Raw genomic sequence first — 26,958 nt, forward strand, 5'->3', positions numbered from 1 at the left:
ACTGCCCACTGCTTGACAAGCGGTGAGCGCAGTGATAGACGGCCCAGGGCGGCCTCCCAGTTGGGGCTGCGCGTCCTCCTAATCCCCGCGGCCGTGGCTGCAGGGGTACACCGGTACGCCGGACGCCCATGCGAGCCGGGCATAGGCGGCATTAGGTTAGAGGGGCAGAGGTCGGTGCTGGCCTCGAGCACCAGGCAGCTGGCTAGGGCGGCAGCTGGGAAACGGGCAAGGAGGGACGAGGAGAGCCGGCAGGGGTTGCTGAGAGACGTTCTGAGGGACCTCGGGGACCTTCCGCCTCCACCTTGGTCCCTGCTGGCCTCTGGGCCGCCACTCGCCCTCCCGAAGGGGCGGCGGCGGCGGCGGGGAGGCACCGGCGCGGCCCGAAAGGGGGCGCCGCAGGTGGAGGCCGTGTACTCTCTGGCGTGGCGCTCCGGAGCTGTCGCGGCCTGCGGCGGGAGCGGAGCCTGGAGGCCGCGCTAGGAGGGGGTACGGCACGACGGGAAGGATCGGATCGGCGCGACCATGGAGATCGGCACAGAGATCAGCCGCAAGATCCGGGTGAGAAAGAAGCAGCCAAGCCGTGCACTTTCCACTCGCGGCAAGAGCCTGACCCCGCTTGCGTGCGGCAGGCCAGGCCGGTGGCTGAGCCGCGGAGGCGGCGAGCGCGGTGCGGTGTGTGCAGCACCGGGCCCCCGTCCCCCGGCGGGAGGAAACGGCGGGGTGAATCCCCAGCTGGGCCGGGGTTACCGCCAGCTCCCGGCGAAGGGCGGCCTTCGGCACGTCCAGGAGAATTGTTTTGGGAGGCGGAGCCGGACTCGTAGCCCGAAGGGCAGCTGCCGTCTCTTCCCCGGAGCTGTCGTTCTCGGTCTGCAGCGGCCCGGAAGCGGCGGCTTACCGGGAAAAGGACCAGCCGTAGCCCTCCACTCTGGTATATAAGCCCCTGTTAGCACGGGTCTTGTCAGCTGCTCCTCCTCAGCAATTGCAGTTTGAACATCCTGGCGGGTGTTTTTCTCTTGCTGAGCCGAGAATGACATTTTATCGAACCATACGGGATTCGTTTTCTTTGCACCTTAGGAGCCCGTCTGGTCTGTGCTTAAAAAAGGACAGCTGGGACTTGGAGGTTCCCTGGTAGCACCAGGAACTGGTATATAGGAAATATTGTAGGGAGTGTGAGATTCCTGGCAGTTCTCACTACTCTGCTGTCAGTCACTCACTGTTAAAACATCTATAATCACAAGCAGTGGAGAACAGGAAAAGTAACATGTGAAGCCAGCGTGTTCAAACAGTTAATAAGAAAAACTGCTAAGTTTTGAAGTTAGCAATATTTTTTTTCTCCATCTCTTAAATGCTATTTTATTATTTTTTAGGGTGCTATAAAAGGAAAGTTGCAGGAGCTGGGGGCTTATGTGGGTAAGTTTTATCACATGTTTAACAGTCTTCTTTAGGTTCATTGTTGTTATATAGGAAAGTACCAGCTAGTTAATGCAACAGCTTATATACTTGTTATTACTTGTGTTACTGCATACAGAAGCCTTACACATCAGATGAATTATCTGAAGTGCTGTGTCTGAGTATTTAAGGAAATTTCTTTGAAACGCAAGTAGAAACATAATATAAAGCAAGATCCTTGCAGATACAGCAGCAGTTACTTGTGACTACTCTGAGATGGAGTCAGTCCTCCTTAGGCATCTTTTCAACTGTCTTTCGAATTCAGGGTGAGACATTTGTCAATATTAGGAGAAACAATATTACTGTAAGACAGAGATAGGCTAAGTGTTTTGGGAGATGAAAAGGCCATGTCAGAAATGTTATGTAGGACAAATCTGCAAAATGCAAGAGCTTGACTGTTAAGGGGAAGACCAAGACATACGTTAAGCTAATGTTGATGTAACATATGTAGCTGAATCTTAGAGGCAGGGTGAGATTTTCTTTTGGGTTGTGAGAAAAGAGATATGAAGACTGAAACAGGTTGCCCAAGGAAGTGGTAAATGCTCTGTCCCTGGAAGTGTTCAAGTCCAGGTTGGACAGAGCTTTGGGTGGCATGGTCTAGTGTGAGGCATCACTGCCCATGGCAAGGGGGGGTCGGAGCTAGATGATCTTATGGTCCTTTCCAGCCCAGACCATTCTATGATTCTATGTTTGATCAAACTAAATTGAAATATGTGCTCAAGAAGCATGCCTAGTGCCCTCAAGCAGCAAATGAGCCATTCAGACCTTCAGAGTAGGCCAGAGCTACGCCAAAGTAAGAAGCTGAACACCAAACTCCCCAACCCCAAAAACCTGTTTTGTTTTGTTGTTTTTTTTTTTCGTAAATCCAGGATTAAATGGATATTGTACTTAAGAGCAGCTGATATTTTTTTTACAGCAGTAAAAGTTGGTAACTTAACAGTGTTCTGTTGGAAGTAGAACGCCTCAGTCCTGCAACTGCCTTGTTGTCTGTGATACTTCTTTGGTTTCAGGTGAAGGACAGGAATTGAGAACATAGTTCACAGATCCTGTGAGCTGCAGGACAAAGTTCAAAGTTTGTAGTAGTTTGATCTTGAATTCATCTTGCTTCCTGTTTAAAGGGGGCATTGTATTTAAGGAATCAAAATGCATTGACTCATAGAAAGGAATTACCTATGAGCTGATGTTCTGAACTCACCAGGTGCCAAGGAGCCATGCTTAGAATCTTTTCATTGTAAGGTTGTCTTTTTTCACCACCTCAGAAGTTGTCTTTTGCAGTGACTCATTTTTTGTTTTGTGGATTTTTTTGTTTTTTTTTTGTTTTTTTTTAATTATGATTCCAGGTTTCAATTCCCCAGTTCTTGATTCTTTGTCTGCTTTTTCCTGGATTTCTGAAAAAAAAAAAAAAAATAACACTCTTATGTTGGAATACCTGAATAGTGAGAGTGGCTTGCAGGTGCAGCGTATGAATGTTATTTCTATAATCTAGGGTATAGATGAATTATTTACAGGGTAAAGAGAAGATACGCAAATGTGTATTTTGGTTTCTGTTTAAGATTTTTCGTTCTTTAAGTCTTTTTAATATTGTGTACAGACCTCACTTGACAAAATGAGTACAGCTGTATTAGTGCCTTGGTTCAAATTCACAGTTTGAAGTGAATTTCCCAACTATCTCCACTTACCACTGTTAACACTAAAACAGGAGCAGTTGAGGTTGGATATAAGGAATAAGTTCTTCACTGTGAGGGTGGTGAGGCCCTGGCACAGGTTGCCCAGAGAGCTGGTAAATGTTCCATCCCTGGCAGTGTTCAAGGCCAGGCTGGACAGAGCGTTGAGTGACATGGTCTAGGGAGAGGCATCCCAGCCCATGGCAAGGGGTTGGAACTAGATGATCTTAAGGTCTTTTCCAACCTAAACCATTCTATGATTCTGTGTTTTATCAAACTAAATTGAAATATGTGCTCAAGAAGCATGCCTAGTGTCCTCAAGCAGCAAATGAGCCATTCAGACCTTCAGAGTACACCAGAGCTAGGCCAAAGTAAAAAGCTGAACACCAAACTCCCCAAACCCTAAATGTACTGTTTGATGTCAGATTCTGAGCACCTTTGTATCCATTCTGATGAGTAAGTATGTATATATACTCTGTGTGAGCAGTCCAGCAAGGGAGTGGATCTCATAGTAGCCTTCCAGTGTCTGAAGGGCGCCTATGGGGATGCTGGGGAGGGACTCTTCATTAGGGACTGTAGTGATAGGAGAAGGGGAAATGTGTTCAAACTTAAACAGGGGAATTTTAGATTGGATATAAGGAGGAAATTCTTTCCTGTTAGGGTGGTGAGGCACTGGAATAGGTTGACCAGGGAGGTTGTGAATGCTCCATCCCTGGCAGTGTTCAAGACCAGGTTGGACTAGGCCTTGGGTGATATGGTTTAGTGTGAGGTGTCCCTGCCCATGGCAGGGGGGTTGGAACTTGATGATCTTGAGGTCCTTTCCAACCCTAACTATGCTATGATTCTGTGATTCTATGATTTCTTACTGCATATGAAATTACAGTTTTGTTTAATGCACAAATCTGAAAGGAATATTTATCTGTTTGGTCTTTGTAGCTGAAGGAAATTTGACAAGGGTAAGGCCCTATATATGGCAATATTGAAGTAATGGAAGTTGTAGATGGTTGTTAAGGATGGATGTAAAACGATACAGGAAGCAAAGTGGCCTTCTTTTATCTTGTCCTTTTAAATACCTTGATCTTATGTTCAGCTTATGTTCATGTTTAGTTGATCTTTTATTCCTCACTCATAGCTGAAACTTGCATTGAACCTCAGAAGAGATGGAAGTCTTGTTAATTTGCTTACCTAATCCTCTGCCTGCAGGGTCTTTATAGTAAAACTGGAAAAAAAAAAATCCTGGTTACATGTGTAATGATGTTTGCTGTGTCTTTCTTTTATGATTTATTATACTTTAGATCAACATATTTCTCTTTCTACTAGATGAAGAGCTCCCTGATTATATTATGGTTATGGTGGCCAATAAGAAGAGTCAGGAGCAGATGACGGAAGACCTTTCCCTTTTCCTTGGAAACAATACTGTCAGGTTTACTGTTTGGTATGTTTGTAAACTATTTGTCACACTTCTTACCAATAATCAGGACTGCTTTCTATAAGTGAAACCTGAGAATTTAACAAGTTACATATCTTGTCCTCGTGTAATTTACATTAATCAAAACTTTTTACAGGTCTAATAAGTAAATTATTTTAGTCTGGCAGCAGTTAGGCTATTGCAGTGATCATGAAGTGGCAAAAGACTGCAGGTCTTATATTCTTTGTTTGCTCTGAAGTCCAGTGGAATTTTTTAATGAAGTGTGAAATGCTCAGGTAAGGGAGGGCCACATGTTGGCTTAAAAAAAATTATTCCTACAAAGTCCACTGTGAGCATGAGACTGTTACTCACTTTTGTTACATGCAAAATACTTCTTTGAAGACAAGCTTCTTTGCTTTTATGCTAATAGTACTTCAGATTGCTGTTGTGCATGGGAATTACTATATCAAGACAGATGAGCAGTGGATCTAATTCTGTATACTGTCTTTGACAAGGCTTAACACCAAATGCTTAGGTATTCCCACCTCTCAGGCTGTTTATTTATTGCTGCCACTCAGCTCTACAAAACAAAAGCAGAATTTTTGTGAGCAGGACAAATTGGCAATAGATGAACTCTTTTCCAAACTCCTGACAGCGTGGATTAATTTATGCTATGCTGCATTATAGCCTCAGCCATTATATTTCTCATGCATTTTCTAATGCTGAATTTGGCTTCAGTATAAACTTTTCATGTTTCAGGGTATTAAAACAGATATTTCCCTCCAGATATTTTCTTGCTTTCAGATTTGTGTATTAATTCAAGTTAATCTTACTTCTTAGTTGATAACCTGATACAGTTTTAGGGAATGTTACTTTGGTTTGAATAGATGAGAGAAGTACTACATTTTTTCCTGCTTTTTCAGTTTGCTTCCTTTGAAGATTTCATACTGACTGGTTACATTCACTTCCAATATTTCTTCTGTTGATTAGTCAATAGAAGGTTAGGAGTTTTTATGCTGTTAAATAGCAGAGCAAAACTTTTTGTAAGTTGGGTATGTTAAACTGTAAACACAGGTAAAAAACGAAAATTAGTTCCAGCTCCTCAGTTCACTGAATTAACTGTTAAAACTGATGGATTTCCATGGGACAGTGTTACTTGTGTGAATAAAATTTCAGTTTGCTTCCATAGTTTTCAGTTTTTTTCCTGGTGTTTGGCAAAAATATAAGAAAGGAGCCCAATTATGCATGCACCTGCATGCATGCAAGTACACAGGCATTTATATTCTTTGTTCCCTCTTTTGGCCTGCCTAGGCAAAACCTTTGGATTTCACTGTATTAGTCACACAGTAGTCTTTTTTCATAATAGTTGTGGGAACCAGACAAATTAGCAGGGTTTACAAGTTGATGAGGGTAACTCCGGTACTAGGGTTTTGACTAAATCATGATATTTATATTGGAGTTGCTATTTATGTTAATGATAGGTTGGAGAGTATGGAACTCTGTCTGGGGACAGGTGATCAGTTAACAGAGGGTCAGGGTTAAAGGGAGAACAGCTATGGGGGACATTATTGTGGGGATCTGCTACAGACCGCCTGATCAAGAGGACGCTGCGGATGAAGTGCTCTTCAGACAGATAGGAACAGCCTCACGCTTGCCACAGGCCCTTGTCCTCATGGGGGACTTCAACCACCCTGGTATCTGCTGGAGGGACGGTACGGCCCAGCACAAGCAATCCAGGAGGTTCCTCGATTGTGTGGAAGACAGCATCCTCCTGCAAGTAATAGAGGAGCCGACAAGGAGAGGTGCCATGCTTGACCTTGTGCTCACCAACAGGGAAGGGCTCGTTGGAAATGTGACTCTCCAGGGCAGCCTTGGATGCAGCGATCATGAGATGCTCGAATTTGAGATCCTCAGGACAGTGAGAAGAGCGTGCAGCAAGCTCACTGCCCTGGACTTCAAGAGAGCAGACTTTGGCCTCTTCAGGAACCTGCTTAGTAAGGTTCCACGGGATACAGCCCTAGAGGGCATGGGGGCCCAAGACTGTTGGATGATATTCAGAGATCACCTACTGCAAGCTCCGGAGCGTTGCATCCCAACTAGAAGGAAGTGCAGCAGGAGGGCCAGGAGAGCTCCATGGATGGATAAGGAGCTGGTGAGGAAAATTCAAATTAAAAAAGAGGCTTATAATAAGTGGAAGCAAGGACAGATGGCCTGGGAAGAGTACAGGGATGTTGTCCGGGAAATTAGGGACCAGCTGAGGAAAGCTAAGGCCCAGTTAGAATTAAACTGCTCTGACCACATTACCCAAAGTCTTGGAAGGCAGACGCAGGGACTGTGAGAATGAAGACCTTGGGCCCACTGTAGGAGAGAATCTAGTTCGAGGCCATCTTAGGAACCTGAATGTGCACAAGTCCATGGGACCTGGTGAAATCCATCCGCAGGTCCTGAAGGAGCTGGTGAATGAAGTTGCTAAGCTGCTGGCCATCATATTTGAGAAATATGGCAGTCAGGTGAAGTTCCCGATGACTGGAAAAAGGGAAATATAACCCTCATTTTCAAGAAGGGGAAAATGGATGACCTGGGGAATTACAGACCAGTCAGTCTCCCCTCTGTGACTAGCAAAATCTTGGAGCAGATTCTCCTGGAAGGCGTGCTAAGGCACCTGAAAAGCAATAAGGTGGTTGGTGACAGCCAGCATGGCTTCACTAAGGGGAAATCCTGCCTGACCAATTTGGTGGCCTTCTATGATGGGGCTACAGAACTGATGGACGGGGTAGAGCAGTTGATGTCATATACCTGGACTTGTGCAAAGCGTTCGACACTGTCCCACATGACATCCTTGTCTCTAAACTGGAGAGACATCAATTTGATGGATGGACCACTTGTTGGATAAAGAACTGGCTGGATGGCCACACACAAAGAGTTGTGGTCAATGGCTCAATGTCCGGCTGGAGACCAGTAACGAGTGGTGTCCCTCAGGGATCGGCGTTGGGACCGGTCTTAACATCTTCATTGCTGACATGGACAGTGGGATTGAGTGCGTCCTCAGCAAGTTTGCCGATGACACCAAGCTGTGTGGTTCAGTTGATACGCTGGAGGGAAGGAATGCCATCCAGAGGGACCTTGACACGCTTGTGAGGTGGGCTGATGCCAACCTCATGAAGTTTAACCATGCCAAGTGCAAGGTCCTACACCTGGGTCACAGCAATCCCAGGCACAGCTACAGGTTGGGCAGAGAAGAGATTCAGAGCAGCCCTGAGGAGAAGGACTTGGGGGTGTTGCTTGATGAGAAAATGAACATGAACCGGCTTCAGTGTGCACTCGCAGGCCAGAAAGTCAGCCGTATCCTGGGCCGCATCAAAAGGAGCGTGACCAGCAGGTTGAAGGAGGTGATCCTGCCCCTCTACTCTGCTCTTGTGAGACCTCACCTGGAGTATTGTGTGCAGTTCTGGTGTCCTCAACATCAAAAGGACATGGAACTGTTAGAACAAGTCCAGAGAAGGGCCACGAGGATGATCAGGGGACTGGAGCACCTCCTGTATGAAGATAGGCTGAGAAAGTTGGGGCTGTTCAGCCTGGAGAAGAGAAGGCTGCATGGAGACCTCCTAGCAGCCTTCCAGTATCTGAAAGGGGCCTGTAAGGGTGCTGGGGAGGAGCTCTTCATTAGGGACTGTAGTGATAGGACAAGGGGTAATGTGGGTTAAAACCTAAACAGGGGAAGTTTAGATTGGATATAAGGAGGAAATTCACTGTGAGGGTGGTGAGGCACTGGAATGGGTTGCCAAAGGAAGTTGTGAATTCTCCATCCCTGGTGGTGTTCAAGGCCTGGTGGGACAGAGCCTTGGCTGATATGGTTTAGTGGGGTGTCCCTGCACATAGCAGTGGGGTTGGAACTTGATGATCTTAAGGTCCTTTCCAACCCTAACTATTCTGTGATTCTATTCTATATACAGTAAGAAATAACGTAATTATATGTATGTTAATATGCATATAATAATATGTAGCAGAAAACACTTTTATGGCTTTATAAATGAAACTAAAACTCCATTGAAAAAATAATAAAGATGTAGAGAAGGCAAATTCCAGCAGGGAAGAGAAGTCAAGATTAATGTTTTAACATATTAATATGTTGATATCAAGTATATGTAGATATTATACCTCCTGCTGGTTTTGACACCTGCTTAAATTCCAAATGTAATGAATCTTTTAATTCAGTATCCACATTTGCTTCTAACCACAAATTCAGTGATGGTGCTTTATCAAGCGATGAGGTAGGTATTGGTTAAAAGAATTCTGGAAAAGAAGACAAGATGAAACTTATGCAATAATCAGTAAGAGGACTGGTGGAAAAAAGTTATGTAGCATTGTAGTTGGGAGCTTTATATGCTTTTCTTTCTTCTAAAGGCAACCCAAAATTTGTACAGTTTTCAACATTGGATTTCTGGCTAAATACAATACACAACATGGTACTTGGTTTGTCTCTATAGCTGCTAATTTATTTGTGGGTCATCTGGCAAAAGTTCCACAGCAATTCTGTGGCAGGCCTTGCAATCCTGCTGGTTGGCCAGCCCTTCTTAGTCTGAACCAAGTGTCAGGTCACAGTTATCCAGAGGTCAGTGTGAAAACTGGTACACATCAGCAGAGCTCAGTTGATGAAACCTTTAAGAGTGTCCTAGTAAAAACTCACAAGGAGGTTAGTATAAGCCTTCCTTACGCTCATGTGCAGTCTTATTTTTCCAGTTGTCAGTATGCTTTTGTTCCTTAACTGCTTTCTAATACTCATTCTAAGTTACAGATATGTGCCCAAACAAAGATTTGAATTCCAGGTAGCATATGCACTGAAGTGTTGGGATTTTTTTTTTTCCTTTCTCCCCCCCCTCTTTCTTCTGCCTGTAATGTGACCTTATTTTTAAACAGCCTTATTATTTCACAGCCATAGATTTTAAGTATTGCTTCAGGTTGTTGCCTGTTTCACAGGCAAATGGTAAATTTGTAACCTTACTGAAATGTTTTTGCTCACAAACTTGTCTCAAAGAGTGTTGTTGGTGTATACAAAGCATACCTGGAGAGTCCTGAGTATGTTCAGAGCTGTGAATTATATATTGTTAAGGTTTGTGTTTAAAATTATGTTTAAGTCTGGTGTGTAATTAGAGTTTCATATACAAAGTAAAATTTTCAGCTGTACTTTAGGTTTCTACTGTAGGTTTTTTGAATCGCTCCTTTTGAGGACACTTGGCATCAGTGTAGTGAAAGTGGAAAGTACAGTGATGAATACCGTACCTGCATTTATGAAGACTCGCTGAAGACAAGATACTTACAACCTCAGTTTTGAGGTTAAACATATGTCAGTTGATGGAAAGCGAAGGCTTAGGTAAATGAGATGCTTGTTGTAGGGGGAGAAGGACAGTTGGTTTCTGAAAGACAGCTATTCTGAATGTAAATGAAAGTTCTTTTATTTCTCATCTTTCTCTTTTGCTTCCTTTCCTGTCCCTCTTCTGTTTCAGGCTCCATGGTGTTTTGGATAAGCTGCGATCAGTTACTACTGGTAAGTAAGAAAATTAATTTTGGGGGAAAGTAGGTTTATCTTTTCTGTGCAGTGTTGCTTGTCTAATGAGTTTCCAAAAAGATCTTAGCTGACTGTTTTGTTAATTTTCAGTTTATATGGTCTTGTGTCCTGACTCATCAGAAAATTGCTTTATATTTTGAGATAAAGAATTTATTTCTGAGTCCAGAATCTATTTCTGGATGTTTCTTGCTGATGTTTTCAGCTTCTGTGCAATGTCTTGTTTGCAGTTTCTTAGCTACTTTTACTGCAAAACCTGTATTGCTGTGCTTTGGTGTTAAAACGTAAGGTACCTGTCTCCACAGAACCAGCTAGTGTGAAGTCCTCAGAATCTAATATCTTTGAGAGCAACCTTCCTTCCAGCAAAAGCAGTTCATGTGTGAGTGATGAGAGAAGGCATGAGGATACCTTGCCACCACTTGCGGTTTCCAGCACTCGGACTGAAAGAAATGATTCAAGAGTTTCCACTAGCTCGCAGGAGCAAAGGAACACTGCTTCACGGTAAAACTTCTGGTTACTTACTAACACACATTGAGACATTAGTAGTTGTGAGACTGTTGTAGCCATTCTGAAGAGCACATCTACTTAGGAAATTCAAAGTAGTTTTGAAGAGGAAAGCAGTTTATGGTTTGTAGCATGAAAAACATTTAATCGGGAATTCAGTTCCATTTCTTTAGCAACAGATGGGCTTCGATTAATTAACCAAGCTAAAAATAGTGATCAGTATGTTGAATTTGTAGAAACAATAATACCTTAATAATTCTTCCCTCCTGGCTTTGTTTAAAAGACAGTTCTAATTTTCCAGAACCGTATTTCCAGATGGGTTAACAGTTGGCAATTCTTATTTTATCAGGCAGTCTTGTGAAGATGGTTCAGCATCACGCTTAACGTCTACAGTCAAGCCTTTGAGGGAATTATCACCTTCTGAAGCTGTGATTGACATTAAACCTGAACCAGATGATCTAATTGATGAAGACCTAAACTTCATGCAGGAGAATCCTTTGTCACGGAAGAAACCCATTGTAACTGTAATTTATAGTTCTTCTCATCCTTCCACTGAAATGTACTGACCACCAGCTGGTAGGAGTGCAGATGGCAGTACACATGTGCACAGATTGTCACAACAGAGCAATTTACAGGGGAGCCAGCAGTTAGACATGCAAAGCTGCAGGTCTTTGGAAACAGGCCAGCTGTGCAATCCAGAAACATTTGGCAACTTAGCAGAAAGTTACAAACCCACCTCCAAACTTAGTGCTGATAAAGTAGGCAGTGAGGTTAATACAATCTAAACTATTGGAGTATTTTACATTTGCTAGGAACCTAAATTACTATGTACACTTCCAGTAAAATCCTGACCTCAGGGAAACTGAAGGAATTCTGTCACTGATACCAGGAGGTTTGGGATTTCATTCTTTGGCTCCACTGGTAAAAAAATACTGCATAGTGTAGCAGCATCACCAGACAAGTTGCTGCATCTCAGAGTTAATTAGCTTGTAGATCTTCATGCCATCGTGCGTTGACTTAATGGATTAGCACATTGCTGTGGTACACACGATGAATCAGAAATAATAATTTTGATCTCTAGATCGTTGGAACATGATCTTCCATAAGTACTAGTAAAATATCTGGCTTTACATAGTTCTGTAAATCAGTATTTTTGGGATGCAGTTTATTCATACCTATGCTAGGTATACTTTAGTCTCTAAAGCCCAGATATTTTGCTTACTAAGGTTATTATTACACTATTTAGAACAATGGTATTTAAGAAATCTTTGGAATGAGTCTTGTATAAGGACAAACTAAAAGGTTATTGCTGCCGTACAGTCTTTGCAGGCCTGACTAAGGTAGTCAGAGTGATAGGTCTAACTGATATTAGGCTATCTGTATGAGTCAGTTAAGAGCCCTTTGTGAGAGGAATTAATGTTGTTATGGCTGCTAATGTAACAAAGCAGGAATTTTGCATACCTTGTATTCCAAGTGCATCTGTGTTTGTCACTGCCTGTGTAGTTCTGTCTTTGCTACTACTTAATTAATTCTGTATAAAGGACAATGGATATTTGGAAACTTAGATTGCTTCACAAAGATACGTGCTGATGTCTGGTTTTTTAAGATGGGGAAGTGAGAATGAGGATATAGTGACAATACAGTAATGTATTTAAGGCTGTACATAAGTCACTGATGAATGATAGTTACATCTTTGTTAGGAAAAGGTCTTGGGATAATTTTCTTGTGTTCCTATTTCATGAATAATGTCCAGAAGAGGGCTGTTTCAGGAGTGTTTCTTAGAACTGTGTGCCTTTGCTGTATTCTGCCTGGATAAGTTCTACTTTAGTCTTTTTTTCTTCTCTTTTTCTAAGTGTTATTTACATTTTTAGTGAGGTGTTTCAGTGAAAATATGATTTTCATATTCTCTAGTGCTATCACTTGTTTCTGCGGACAGCATGGTAGTCCTGGACCCATGCAATTTGTATGAAAATTCTCCATCTTCTGGCCATAGGTAGAATTGCAATGCTTTCTTTGCTGGCTTATTAATGCATGTTTTAAGCTAAGTCAGTTGTTTTGGTTGCTCTGTTGTAGGAAGAAAGCTCCAGGAAGAGACGGTTGCCTGTTGTGAGCTCAGTAGTCAAAGTGAAAAAGTTCTGTAATGACGGGGAAGATGAGGAGGAAGAGGAAGACTATGGATTACGAACAGGAAGCATCTCCAGCAGCGTGTCTGTACCTGCAAAGCCAGAAAGAAAGTACGTAATATCTCTGTGATTCTGTGTGTTTCAAGAGTGAATTTAATGAACAAAAACATCAAAAGTGGAAAACCGTTTGCAGTTTTGAAGATTGACAGAATTCAATAAGCCGTTTTTATATTTTTTGTACTATCTCACAACTCCATGGGTGAGATGTCTGTTTATACCACACTTTTTCCTCTGATTTTTTTTAACCTGTTTTTATTATTGTGCATAAGCTGCAATGGAATGTGAAATTTTACACTGTTTGGGTAAGATTTACTGGCAAAAGAACATTAATGTTGGCGTGTTTCAAACCAGGTACTTAATGTGGAAAAATAATTTTGCAGGAGTTTTAATTGCTTTTTTTTTTTATTTTAGGAATAGTTTTCAAACCAGTTACCACTTGTTCTTTAAGGTGTTCTTCACTTTTCAAAAGGCTTGAGAGATAGTTCCTATTTTTCTGCTCCCTAATTCTGTCTGAATGTCAGATGTCAGTCAGAGTACATCAGTCGTTTGTATCTGATTTTCAACGATAAGATGAAGAACATTCAAACTAGAGAAGAGATGATTCTGCTGATCTACAGTGCTTGTACAAGATTTGAACTAATACACTTCATCAAATTTATCTGCAGTACCACAGCACAATTATCTGATTTAAAATTTCTTACTGTTGATGTTCAAAGACAAAGGGAAAGCTTTTTCTACAAGTCATGTTTTTGACAGAGTCAGTTTTCAGCTGGATCTTACCCTCCAGGGCAGCTGCATAATTACGTCTGCTAACACTAACGTAGCAACAGGGATGTGAGTGGCATGGGTTGGAGAAAATAGATGGCAGAGTTTGTGCCTTTCAGATGCAGCATGGTTTCACAGCAGCTTAAGCTAGACATGAAATCATGCCTCTGGACTTCCGTTTCTGAGTGTTTTGTGGATCCTCATTCGCTCAGAGAATAGATTAACAAGGTGAACACGAATACAGATTAAGTGATTTTAGATGATGATTTCTATCAGTGTAATTATGCATGACTGTGTTAACTTGTTGCAATATCTGTTTAACATGGTTACAGTTGCTGTTGCAATTCCTGTGCCATTAATTAGTTTTTTTATCTCCTTTAGACCTTCATTGCCACCTTCAAAACAGGCCAATAAGAATTTAATACTGAAAGCAATCTCTGAAGCACAGGAATCGGTTACAAAAACAACTAATTATTCCACTGGTAATTAGCATTATTTTTTGTAGTGCTAAAATATAGTATTTCCAAATCCTGGTTTATAAATCCAACCTGAAGATAGCACTTGGAGATAAAGCAGAATGTTAAATAGCACATGTCAGTGATACACAGAAGGGATTTTCTGTGTCCTATGCATATTATACTTATTTTCAGTGATGAATTTTGAAAGCATAAACAAGGGAGGAGTTACTTAAAATATGTTAATTGAAATAGTAAGTCTGTAAAGTGTACAGATACAAAATGGAAGTGCCAGAGATATTCTGAAGTTTATAGTTGCCAAGGGGACAGTGTTCAGAATTAAGCGGCTTGTTTGAGCTATGTGGATGATTTTTCTTCCTTTTCTGCATTGTCTTCCTTCCTTCTGAGAAGAGAAAAATATCTTTTATTTTACCCATGGATTTCAAATTAGCTTATTTCCATATTTTATTCAAAATACTTAAAAAAATAGATGAAAAATCACCTTTGAAGTAGAAGAGCCTTCATATTTCAGATAAAGTCCACAAATCACCTCTGTATTAAAACACAAAGTGGTGATTTTTGGTCTCTCTACTGAAATATTCTCATGTTGATAAGTCAAACTACAAGATCACCGCTATTAAAAATCAGTAGTTTTAATTAATTTTAAAATTTTTTGGCTATGTTCTTTTTTCTACCATATTGTTATGTACACAGGGAAGAGTTTCCTGCATCACCTCAAAGTGCTATTCCCTGTGTTGCTGCTTTTTCCACTATAAATACTTGCTGGAAAACTGGCATCAGAACTTAAGAGTATCAGTGCTCCTACCTCTCTTCTTCATCTTAAAAGTACATGTTCTCTGGTGCCACTCATAGAGTGCTGTATGCACATGCACATGCTTTCACTTTAAGAGTTTTACAGATAGCTAAAAATGCTTCTTGTGGGGACGTATGCTTGGGATTTTGAGTGTGTAGGAATTTATTATTTTACCACAATATATAAAAATAGTACTGTTGTGTGATTGGGTTGTGTGTAAATGTTTTACCATTGTTTCTTTAAATAAAGTCCCACAGAAACAGACTGTTCCAGTTGCACCAAGAACTCGAATTAGCCCAGAAGAATCTCAGTTAGAATTAATCCATGTGCAAAGCAGACTGCCTGCTCTGAGTTCCCAGCTTCAAGCAGAAGAGCCAAAGGAGCGGATAGCTGAAGGAATTCAAGGTCATCTGATAATATTCTTTAAGCATTTATACCAGGGAATGTCATTTTGCAACAGGCTGAGCCAAGAACAGAAATGGTTGTCATTTTTAAGGCAGCATCAAAAGTTGCATGTGGAAATGCCCTGAAAACACTCTGAAGTTATATATAAGCAAAGAGTGATATAGCATTCTGGAATATCACTGAAAGATAATTTTGTATAAGCAAATGTATCCATTTACAGTATGATAGCTTTTCCACATCCTTTTCATTTTTTCCCTCAATATCTTTTAGGAGCAATTTTGTCACAAAAAAAATTCCGTTGAGTAAGATCTTTGTTACATCAGCTCGTGGTCATTGTTAAGGAATGGGAAACATTTGTTATTAAAAAAAAATCTCTGTTTTCCTGTTTCTCATATAGATGTATTTGGAATCTTTCTGCCAACATAAAATAGTTTAAATTGTATCTGTAAAGTGTAAGAAGCTTTATCAGTCTTTGAATTAATGTACGGAAAATATTTATGCTAAACATTTTTTCTTTTTTTGCCATTGAAGTGGAAATGAGAGCTTGTTTAGGAAACCTATGGAAAGCAAAGTAATTTTTTTCAAATCATAAGTCAAATGTAGAACAGTGCTACTGTCGTGGTTTAAGCCCAGCTGGTTAACTCAGAACAATGCAGCCACTCGCTCACTCCTCCACCTCCCTTCTTCCTCTCCCTGCTCCTGGAGGGATGGGGAGGGGAATCAAAAGAATGTAACTCCCATGGGTTGAGATAAGAACAGCTTAGTAACTAAGGTATAACACAAATCACTGTTGTTACCACCAAGAATAATAATGATAAGGGAAATAACAAAGGAAGAGAATACACCTGCTCGCTGCCTACCAACCGATACCCAGCCTGACCTGAGCAGTGATCTACCCCTTCCGGATAACTGCCCCCAGTTTATATAGTGGGCATGATGTGCTGTGGTATGGAATACCTCTTTGGTCAGTTTGGGTCAGGTGTCCTGTCTCTGCTTCCTCCTGGCTTTCCCTCCTCCCTGGCAGAGCATGAGACTCAGAAAGTCATTGGTCAGACTAAACATTACTGAGCAACAACTAAAATTATCGGCGTTATCAGCGCTGTTCCCAGACTGAAAGCCAAAACCACAGCACTGCACCAGCTACTAAGAAGGAGAAAAATGACTGCTACTGCTGAACCCAGGACAGCTACTCTGGTTTGTTTCACCTCTTTTAAGGTGACCATAAAGTAGTCCTTTGGAATTAGCTGCTTTTCCGCATATGTGTTCTCTGAATAGTCAGCACCTTTTACAAAAGGGAAGAAAGAACTTGGCCTTTGTAAGTTGTCATACCCACAGACCTAGTTTGTACCAAGCAATCATTGTGGAAATGCCTGGACTCTTTCAGTATTCAGATTTTTCCATGCTAGCTGGAGCAGATGTATTACTGTTCTGTTTCTGAAACAATGAGAAAGGGGTTTGTGACAATGATAGAAATGTGGAGGTTTTCATGGGGTTTGTTTTCATGATTTTTTTGTTTGTGTTTTTTTTTGTGTGTTTTTTTTTTTTAAATATAAAAGGAATGAGAAGAGCATGCTTTGGTTATTTAATTTGTTTGACGTGCAGTAAATATGTTTCTGATTACTGGGTTGGTATGTTTTTAGGAGCTGAACAAAAGGAGTTCTCGTCTCGGCTCCAGATTGATCCAGCGATTGAAGATAGTTTGCAAGTGGCTCAAGGTTAAGTCTTGTGATAGTTTATTTGCAAACTGAACACTTGTGATCAGTGAATGCTAAAATATAACTTCCTTTTTAATTAATTATACTGGGTTTAGTATCTTCTAGTTTCCACATCTTGAAGGAATAAAAGTAGCAGATGTTCAAAGCCTGAGAGAGAAGCTTCAATACTCTTTCAGCACAGCCATTCCTGTAAGAAAGTTTCCTGGTCTGGTCTAGTATGGGTTATGGCTCCTATTGAGCTAATTGGCCTGTATAATTAGCAAGGAAGTAAAGAACGTTTTCTGGAAGCTACTAGTAAGAAATTAAAATAAAATTAGCTTATTGGCCATCTAAATTGATATTAAAAATATGCCATAAGTTAAGAGTACAACTGCAACCTTATTTTTCTATGTATTTTTTCTTCCAATTCAGATTACTACGATATAGAATCTATGGTTCATGCAGATACTCGGTCATTTATCCTGAAAAAGCCCAAGTTATCTGAGGAAATATTTGCACAGAATCAGCAGTTGGGAAGGAAGGCCACAGAGGCTATGCGAGTACTCTCGGGACGTCTAATACAGACAAGGTAAAAAGTTGTTTCTTTTAAGACTGTTATCAGTCAGAATGCTTCTTTGTGGTTTAGATGGAATCATTCAGCCATACATGTGTTTTGTCAGTCCAGTCAGGATCTGTGAAAAAGGGTCTGATATTGAATAGCAGAGGAAAAAAAGCAGGGGCAAAAAACCTCCCAGAAATCCTAAATGGAAAATAATTCCAAGGGTCAGCTGTACCTTGAGCATGTCTTAAGATTTGCAAGAAAGAAGAAGGAGCTGCAGAGTACTGCTCTTTATTGTCACAGCTGTTCTGATTTCTGAAATCTTAGATCTTCGTGAAGTAAGACTTTTGCTTAAATAAATTTGCTTTAGTTTTATACCTGTTTCACTCTGAGACTGCGTTTCTTAAGAAATGCTTTTTAATGCAGTATTGAGTATGGTGAAGCCTGTGCTCTCAGTGCTGGATGGAAACCAGCACATTCTATGTGCAGATAGCTCAGTACCAGCAAACAGTTCAGTGGCATGTGGGACAAAGTGATTTAAGGCTCCTTACTGGTGAGTTCTGCCAGAAGTTTAAAGTTCATGTCAGTTTCAAATGATGTGCTGTGGATGTTTTCTCATTTCTCCAGAGGAACAGTGGCCAATGCACTGTCATTTTCCTAACTTCTTAGAGGCCTTGATAGCTCCTGCGACCAACTGGTCCTACATATTTTCCCTGTTAAGAGTTAAAAACTACTCAGAACAATGTGGTGGACTTCATCGCTGTGTTTGAGAAACTGTTAATGCTTGCTTTCCATGAGTGGCTTTAAAAAGCCTGTGGTAGTTAAAAAACAACAAACAAACCCAACATAATCTCAACAAACACCAAACAAACCCAAGGATAATCTCACAGTGTTACAGTTGAAAACTGACTGTGCTACAGGAGAGTAGTAAATTTTTGCATATGCATAGGTCAGTTTCTGACTGCTTGAACTGGAAAGGTCTGGCTAGTGATGTTTTTAATGTGTTGCTTTTTTTCTATCCTGAAGGCATTTTATGCTGTAGTTGCTTTTAGACTAATTTCATAGGAAAGCAAATTTTATACTATCACTGTTTGTCAAAGATGAGAACTTCATAGTGCGTTTCCAAATACTCAGAATCACATTTCATTCACGAAATCCTTCAGGTCAAATGGGTGCATCAGTGGAATATTGTAGAAACCATTTCATTGTGGTTTTATGCTCTCTTATCCACATGTGCTGTCAGACACAAGATACTAGGCTAGACTAATCTTTCAGTCAGCCTCAGCATCCAAGTTCATAGTGTCAGTGTTTCAATTCTCTCTTTCTACTCCTGAGAACTTTTACATCCACTGTTTCATAATGCACTGTTGAGTACTTTTGAGGAGACACCTCCTTGTGTGTTAAAGGTTCATGATTCCAAGAATGGTATTTACCCTCACTTTTTTTGTCTCAAACCTCTAAATTCCTGAAAAGATTAATCTTTTCTTAATTTAACCATGTCTGTAACTGAGCTTTTGGATCTATCTGCTTAGAAGAATGTAAGAAACAGAAATGTACCTGTTGAATTCTCTGCCGAATACCATTAAAAGCTGTATTTCTTATTAGTGCATCAGGGAGAATGGAAAGCAAACTATTAGTTGGAGTACATTATTAGTAGTATTGGAAGAAGGTTTGTTACTGTGTCACCCTCGATAGATTAGCTTGTACTACTTATAGTTACTAGTGCAGTTCCCTTTTACTCAGATCTCTTGAGTAAGAAAATCTTCTTTTTACTACATTCCTTTGTTTAACAGAGACCAGCTTGCACAGCCAGAGAAACCTGCTAGTCCAAAGTTCATCGTGACACTGGATGGCGTGCCAAGTCCACCAGGATACCTTTCTGATCAGGAGGAGGAAGATATGTGTATAACTGAAGGATTAAAGCCAGTTAACAAAAGTATGTGTGCCGGCAAAGGCCTTCGAGCACAGCAGATTCAAATTGTAACCAGGCAGCTGAAGAGCTGTGATGGTAATTACGCTTACCAGCAGGATCTAACATCAGTATGGTGGTGTGATTGTGGATAGAACTCTTGGATATATCATTCTGCAGAAATCAAAGTAATGGTGTTTATTCTTCAAATTAGAGCACTGGTTAGGCAAATGAAATGTGGTGGTTCAGTGGAGCCTCATCTTCATAAGCCTTTATCTTGGTAAACTAAGAGCAATACAGCACGTAAGTAACATGCCACACATTGCAGTATTGGTAACATTTGTTCTGGTTTGTTTCTTTTGAAAATGTAGGTTGTCTTCATTGCCAGAAACCTGCTCTTCTGGCTGACCCATTAGCATTTGTTCCCATGCTGGCAGACAGGAGATTTTACAATGAAAGTTTTGCTGTGCTGTGAACTTTAAAAAATACATCAGGTGTTACTAATGTTTCTGTCGATTCATGATATCAAAGGGAGCTTGGACAGAGGCAGGTTGCTAGAAGCTCTGAAAATAGACCTTGAACACTATGTGGTTGTACTTGAAGGTTTTTATATTCAGGGTATCTTTTGAATAATGTGGGAAATTGCTGAAGCATATGAATTGTTTAGAATCCTGACACAGCAGTGAAAAATACAGAAGGTTCTGCTTTGTCATAGACAACGGGTTAAATACTTGCCTTCAGGTCATGCTTGGATCTTTTTAAAATTTTTTAGTTTTCTTATGAAAATAAAAACCTTTATTTTCCGTCGTAGCAGCGTATCCACATTTTCTGACCTTAAATAAAGAGTAGTACCCGATGCTATCCAGGAAACTCTTAAATTCCATGGCTCCAGCTGTAAATGTCTATTGCAGTTACGAGGGAACCATGGGGGAAAGGCAAAAGATCTTTTAAGTCTACATCCTTTCAGTCCTGCTGGCTGCAGAAGTGCAACACATATCAGGCAGTCTTGAAGAAAGGAATGTTATATATCCATTGGCACATTTTTAGTAGTACAGTGAAATATATATTAGAGTACTACCCTTGTGAATCTGTGTTTTTACTAGTATAGACTCTTTTGATAGTCCTGACTAAAGCTATTAGCTACAGAAAGACGTTGCTAATACATTTATGTCTCTGTTAGGGATTCTTAGTTGATTAGCTGTGTCAGCCAGAAGTAGCACGGCTATGGCTGAAGTCTCGCAGAATCAGATGGGAGTGGAAGCAGTTTGTACAAGCAGCATGGTTTTCCAATAGGACAGCAGCGTTTGGCTTCAGTGGGTTGCAAGGAGAAGGCATAAATGAACCTTAGGATGGAATGAAGCTGGAGCAAATGTATCACATCAGAGGAATAAGTCTAGCAGTCCTGGGAAGCTTTGAAAAGCGAAAGGCTTAGTCAGATTTGGAAAAATAAGACAACAGTGCAGGTACATGCTTAATGGCCTGAATTTGCAGAATGAAGGTTTACAGATAATGTTAAATAGGAGAAAACTGAAGTCCCAGGTTCCCTTAAGTGTAGTGAAGGTATTGAATGTTTCAGCTTGGGAATTCTTAAACCAGTTCTTGGATTAGAGTCTGAGTTCAGGCAACTGAAGTAAATGTGATATTGAAGCCAGTTACATGAAAGTATTTCTTTTTCAGTATGTGCCCCTAAACTAATAAATCACATCTGATTAATGCAGAAAATGACTTTTCACCTTCTGTCTTGAAATAATTTTCTAGATCCAAAAAATACCTTGGAGAGAGGAAGCACAGCTGTTATTAACACATGCCTCAGCAGAACTAAGTCGTAACTAAGGTTCAGTTGAAGAATCTTTGTCTTGTCTGGTCAAGATCTGATCTTTTGACTTTCACACCTCAGTTTGGATTTTTGAAGAACATGATTTTATTTGGCTTGTAACCAGTGCAAGTTTGATCTTCTGCCACCAGAACACAGCCATCAGCCCAGTGTTACAGCTTCTTTACTTTACACTGTTGGAGATTTTCTTTGGGTTATTTGGTTGTACATAAATTTTTACTGTTGTGACTCTTTGATTAGTGGAGGCTTATCAAGAATTGGGTTAAAAGGAGAGAGAATTTCAATGATGCTGTATTGTGTAAACCAAACTGCATATAGGCATAAAGGTCCCAGCTTGCTTTTTTATTCTTCTTCTTCTTTCAAGTAGATATTGAAGAGTTAAACATGCTGCAAAAACAGGAGAAGGTGCTTGAGCGCTGCAAGTACTGGCCTGCTTGCAAAAATGGAGATGAATGTGTGTTCCATCACCCCACACTGCCTTGCAGGTAGTAGAGCAAAGCTCATCCACTTGACACATTACTTTTATTTTTCTTTTGGTGCTACCATATTTACCTTCTGTGTTAGTAAATATGCTAAGGCAGTGTAGGGCTGTTAGGGTAGGACTGGAGCTAGATTATCACACTGTAATTTCTTCTGTTTTCCTCCCATCTACCACATGTCTGAGTACAGTGGTGTTTTTCATAAGCAGAGTCCCAGCTGTGCTCACACAGAAGGAAGCTTAGTTTAGCATACAGGCTGGGGGTTTGTGTGGCTTAGAGGTGTGGGAATTGGTGTCTTTCTAAAACAATAGGCACTCTTCCGCTAGCTGTCAGAATGCTTGTGAACATGTTGTTAGGCAAGGAAGAGATGTTTGAGCGTGGTAAAATACTGGCGCAGGTTGCCCAGAGCGGTGGTGGATGCACCGTCCCTGGGGACATCGAAGGCCAGGCTGGATGTGGTTCTGGACAGTCTGGTCCAGTTGAAGATGTCCCTGGTCATTGCAAGAGGGTTGGACTAGATAATCTTTGAAGGTCCCTTCCAACCCAAACTCTTCCATGATTCTATGTTAGGGTACCATTACATAGTAATGCACTGATTGTTTTATTCAAAAGCAAAGGCTGACTCTTGAGTGTGCACTGTGGCTTTGACTTCTCTTCCACAGGCAGCAACAGTCTAGAAAAACAGCTTGTGTTTTGGGATACATATTACCAGACTGAGTAGCTTAGTTTACTTAGACATTTGAATCTTCTTTCAAAATCCAACGTAACTAAATTCAAAGTAAACTTTCTCTTCAGTTAGTGAACCATGTTACTTAGGGATCTCTGTGCTGCTCTGTGTGGAGGTCTGAATTCACAATGCCTTTGCTGCTTTGCACTGCACACTAAGAGTAATGTGTCTTAGCTTTGAACAAGTAGCCTGCTACCAAACCCCACCAGTGTGAGGTAGTTAGTTATGTACTGCATGTAAACAGGGGCAATGAATACATATCTGTTTGTGCACCCCCGTGCCCTGCTGTGAGAGGAGCTAACACACGTGTGCAAGCCCTTTTGTAGCTCTGGCTTTCTGTGGTATTTTGGCTTTCATGTGCAACAGCTGCCTGGGGATTTTGCTCTGAATGTGGGCTTATGACTCAATTCTTTTCCTGCAGAGTTTTTCCTAACTGCAAATTTGCTGATAAATGCTTGTTCATCCATCCAAACTGTAAATACGATGCAAAGTGCACTAAGCCAGACTGTCCTTACACTCATGCTAGTCGGCGGCTCCCCCATACACCTCCTAAGCCAGGTGAGCATGTCTTGTTTTTCTGAGCTTTAAATGAGAGCACTGAAGGGAAAACAGTACTTTTGGAAGCAGAAACTGTGGTGAGAAAATGATGTTTTGTTCCTTCTGAAGGGACTCCTCAGCACTGCAGTTTTACTCAGATTTGCTTCTTAAGTTGGACACACGTAGCAAGAGCTTGTTACGCAAGTTGAAAACAGTTTGCTGTGTTGGTATGAACATGTTTTTCTTTAATGACACTGTAGGAGTTAACTTCTGTAATGAAGAGGTGACTTGTGGGGACAGGTTTACCCAATGAAGGCAGTAGCTGTGTTTGGATTACGGGTTGGTGTGCCTGGGCCTTTGAGCAGTGCCAAGGTGGGGCACCTTCACTCCACTGGAGTTGCGATCTTTTGGAAGCGGTTTAGCGCTCAGTCACAGCAGGATGCACTTTTGTTACTTTGCCAGAAGGCAGAGTAAAATGTGCTTATCTCTTGTGGCATTTCCAGCAGGTCCTCTGTTCCTGGAAAGTTCACTGCCTGTGCTTTGCAGTGCAGTTATAGCCTGAACTCTTCCAGGCCTGCTGCTGGCTAAATTTAACGTTGGAATTTCTCTGCTCACCAGATCTCTGCTTAATTTGTTGGGAGCATTGCCATGGCTATGGAATCTTCTGTCCCAGAATGGTGCCAAGCCCAGACCAGGATTACGTGATAGTCTTGTTCTGCCCCAGGATGAGATCCACTGATCCGTTGCCATATGCTTCCCGTATTTCTGGCAGAACTTTGGTGTCCTATAAAATGTAATTCCTTGCAGAAGAATTGATGTATTTACGTTTGTGTTAAACTGTTAAAAAAGCGGTCCAGGCTCACTTCCTGTCCTTTTCTACTATAGCACCACTACCCACACCGTCTGTATCCTCCAGTAGCCCCCTGTGCAAGTTTTTTCCTGCTTGTAAGAAAATGGAATGTCCATTTTACCACCCAAAAGTAAGAATTATCTCCTGTCTCTTCCTTTCCTTCCTAGAGAGTTACTTGCAGTATGTTACTTTGGGTCAGGAAGTGTCACTAGTGTTTCACACTTTGTCCTTTTACTTCTCACATTTTAACTTCAGCTCAGAAGCAGAGTATGCAAAAGCAGTGACTGAAGGAATTTGGAAAATTTTAAAACATAATCTTTCTACCGGCTGCTTCTGGGAGTTTCAGACAGGCAGACAGCCCTAGCACTTGTCAGAACCCTGCCTAGCAAGGGTGCTAGGGCAGAGGGGGAGAGTATCTTGTAGCCTGCATTGGAGGAGTATGTTTCAGACTCCTGATTCTTCCTTCAGATGTGCTGCAGTGTACAAGACCTTTGAAGATTGCCCAGTTACCACAAAGTATATCAATGTAATTTATATTGTACAAGAGTTTATAACTCGGGTACTTCTATTCCACGGAAGTATGTCCCTGCATATTCATGTGCCTTTAAGTAAGTTTAGTGCTTTTTCAAGCACTGAATCCTGGAGTGTGCTGGGTGCCCAGGTGTTACCAGCAGATACACAGTGGTTTTCCCTATGTGTGTCAGATGCTGCTGTGTCACACTCCTGACTTACACACGCAGATCTACTGAAACTGAACTGTGTAAACCCTTGAAAGCAAAGGAACTTCTCTACCCCTCAGTGCAGCGGCAGTTTTGAAGCACCTAATTCATAAGTAATACTGCTGAAAAAGGATTTCTCTCTGTCATGGGGTTGACCTGATGGCATGAGGCTGTGTAGCTGTTGATTTGGCTTCCTATCAGACATGTCATACAGTAATACCAATGTGAGTGTAACACATGCCAGGTTAGCTTGTTCGTGAGTTCAGACAGCATCTTTGAGTAGCCTCTGCTGAAACACTTTCATTTCTAGCATTGCAGATTTAATACCCAGTGTACGAGACCAGATTGCACCTTTTACCATCCAACCGTTGCCGTTCCTCCTCGCCATGCCTTGAAATGGACTCGAGCTCAAACCAGGTGAGATACGTGGGGGGTTAGTTTTTTTCTTGGTTAGGCTTGGGGTGTTTGTTGTGACTGGCATCACCAGTGTAGTCTACTCACAGGACTGATGTGTGTGATGAATAATGGATGTTGTATGAAGAGAGATACCTGTTACAGGCATCTTTCTTTTACAGAGAACTTTGTTTGGTTTTAGTGGTATAAACAGTGACTAATGTGACGTGACCCTGAAAAACAGGTGCCCTGCAGCTAGGATGTGGCAGGGGCACTGGAGTCCTGACGTGGACACGTTGTGTTTACTGAGTTTTATTTGAGTAAAGCTGAAAATCTGCCATCAGCTCTTCTTTGCTGTTGTTTTATCGTGTGTCCAAGTTGTCTTTTCCACAAAACGTTGGTGTTTCTTGGACGGTTTCTGGCAGAACAGCTCCTTCCTGTCACCTGTCTGTGATTTCATGAACTAGTAGCAAACTTCCCAAAGCCACAGTCATACCTGCAGACATTGCTCTGCAAAGCTCTGCATCCTTTGCTCTGCAAAGGTCTGAATTGTTACAGGGGCATGGTGAAAATCCATGCTCAGCCCCTCTTTACAGGCTGGTACCATTGTCACTTACGATGTGTGTTTTTCTCTTTCCCCCAGTGAATGATTCTGATGAACTTGGGACTGGACTTGGCCTCCTCGGGGCAGCAGCAGAGAGGAAGGGGATATAGGGACACTGTAACCACCAGGGACACAGGATGCTAAAAACAAAATCCATGCATTTTAAACTTTTAATATATATTGTTTTCATAAAATGAGGTTGATGATTGCATACTTGAAATGTCTCTAATTTTCCAAGTTTGTAAGTTTGAGCAATTTTACATTTTTTTTACACTGTAAGAAGAAAATGTGTAAGAAAAGTTTTACTTTAAAGTCCATTAAAAACTTTCAAAGGACGTTTTGTGTTCTCTTTGGGTAATGTGTCTTGCTTAAGATTAGGTGTGTTGAAGTAAAGTGTACTGTTAGAAGGACTTAGAAAGCTTATTCCTGTATTCAGATCATAGCAGAAGCACTTTTTGTTCAGAAAATGCTTGGTACAAGGCATGTAACCGGCCTGGTGTCCTAGTGCAGTGCCTGAACTCTTCATCTGCTCACAGAGAGAGCGAAGGGGTTGTGTTGTCTTCCATGTGGTTTTTCCATGTGGTTGTCACCGATACTTTCTCAAACAGGGAAAGAACAAAGACACAATGGAACAAAACTGCTTCATGAGCAAGAATTAAACCATGAATGACATCATGCTCCATTTAATAAAAAGGCTATGAAATTAAATACCATTTCACTTGAAAATAAGTGTTGTTTCAGCTGCATCCGTGGAGAGCAGGAAGACAGAAATCCCCTCCCTCTTCCAAGTGTTTTTTGGAGAATCATTTGTCTTCCAGCATCCCTGACCACCCTGTGTCACTGCCTCGTTTGAGAAAGTTCCTGTGACTGAGCACTGCAACTCTCAAGCCCAGGAGGTGACCATGAAGATGTTTTGGTGACATTCCAATGACAGAAAGTGTTGAGCAGTAACAGAAATGCACTTTTTTATTAAATTTCCTGTATCTCTTGGGGAACTACATTTTCACAAAAATATACAAAGAATTTCTTTTTACAAATATTTACATTTGATCTGAGAAAACAATGGTAGCTACATATCTTAAACTTAAATTTGACAAATACAGTCTGGAATTCTGAAACTCAACACTCCAGGAAAGTATTTTTAGTTTTCTGTGTGTGTGAAATAAAGTACTCAAAGTTCATATTCAAATTTAAAAAAAAATCTTTATGCAAAAATCTGACATTTACCATTTTTTATATATATATTTATATATTTATATATATACTTTAAATAAACATACAACATTGTTACAGGGATTAGATGTTCACGGTGGAAACCAAAATGGAGTACACGTAAACCCATGGTCCTTATTACAGTAACACAGAACCGTACCTTTGGACTAGTTTAAAATACCTTTTTTTTAATTCTTTTTTTGTGTTAAAGCAGGAGGGATTATGATGTGA

The 26,958-nt window shown here is 41.1% G+C and overlaps 1 protein-coding gene across 8 annotated transcripts; it reads left to right on the plus strand.

The window, feature by feature from the left end:
• The first annotated feature begins 391 nt into the window (after positions 1 to 391).
• Positions 392 to 25,851, plus strand: ZC3H14 (zinc finger CCCH-type containing 14). 8 transcript variants are annotated; one of them, XM_057413391.1, is made up of 17 exons: positions 392 to 558; positions 1,368 to 1,410; positions 4,434 to 4,548; positions 10,026 to 10,066; positions 10,390 to 10,585; positions 10,938 to 11,112; positions 12,662 to 12,822; positions 13,918 to 14,018; positions 15,055 to 15,210; positions 16,851 to 16,925; positions 17,337 to 17,493; positions 19,257 to 19,471; positions 21,571 to 21,691; positions 22,834 to 22,970; positions 23,835 to 23,929; positions 24,829 to 24,935; positions 25,555 to 25,851. In XM_057413391.1, the coding sequence occupies exons 1-17, from the start codon at positions 523 to 525 to the stop codon at positions 25,559 to 25,561; spliced, it is 1,938 nt and encodes a 645-aa protein (XP_057269374.1). In that variant the 5' UTR covers positions 392 to 522; the 3' UTR covers positions 25,562 to 25,851. The 8 variants fall into 8 exon arrangements, with proteins under 8 accessions (XP_057269374.1, XP_057269375.1, XP_057269378.1 ...); XM_057413392.1 differs by having other exon boundaries at positions 21,574 to 21,691; XM_057413395.1 differs by having other exon boundaries at positions 394 to 558; positions 19,257 to 19,399.
• Positions 25,852 to 26,958: the final 1,107 nt, after the last annotated feature.

The sequence above is a fragment of the Pezoporus wallicus genome, unplaced genomic scaffold (genome assembly GCF_028554395.1).
Source record: "Pezoporus wallicus isolate ANWC-B61680 ecotype Strahan unplaced genomic scaffold, APGP_CSIRO_Pwel_v1 contig_3017, whole genome shotgun sequence".
In the NCBI taxonomy this organism is placed as follows: Eukaryota; Metazoa; Chordata; class Aves; order Psittaciformes; family Psittacidae; genus Pezoporus; species Pezoporus wallicus.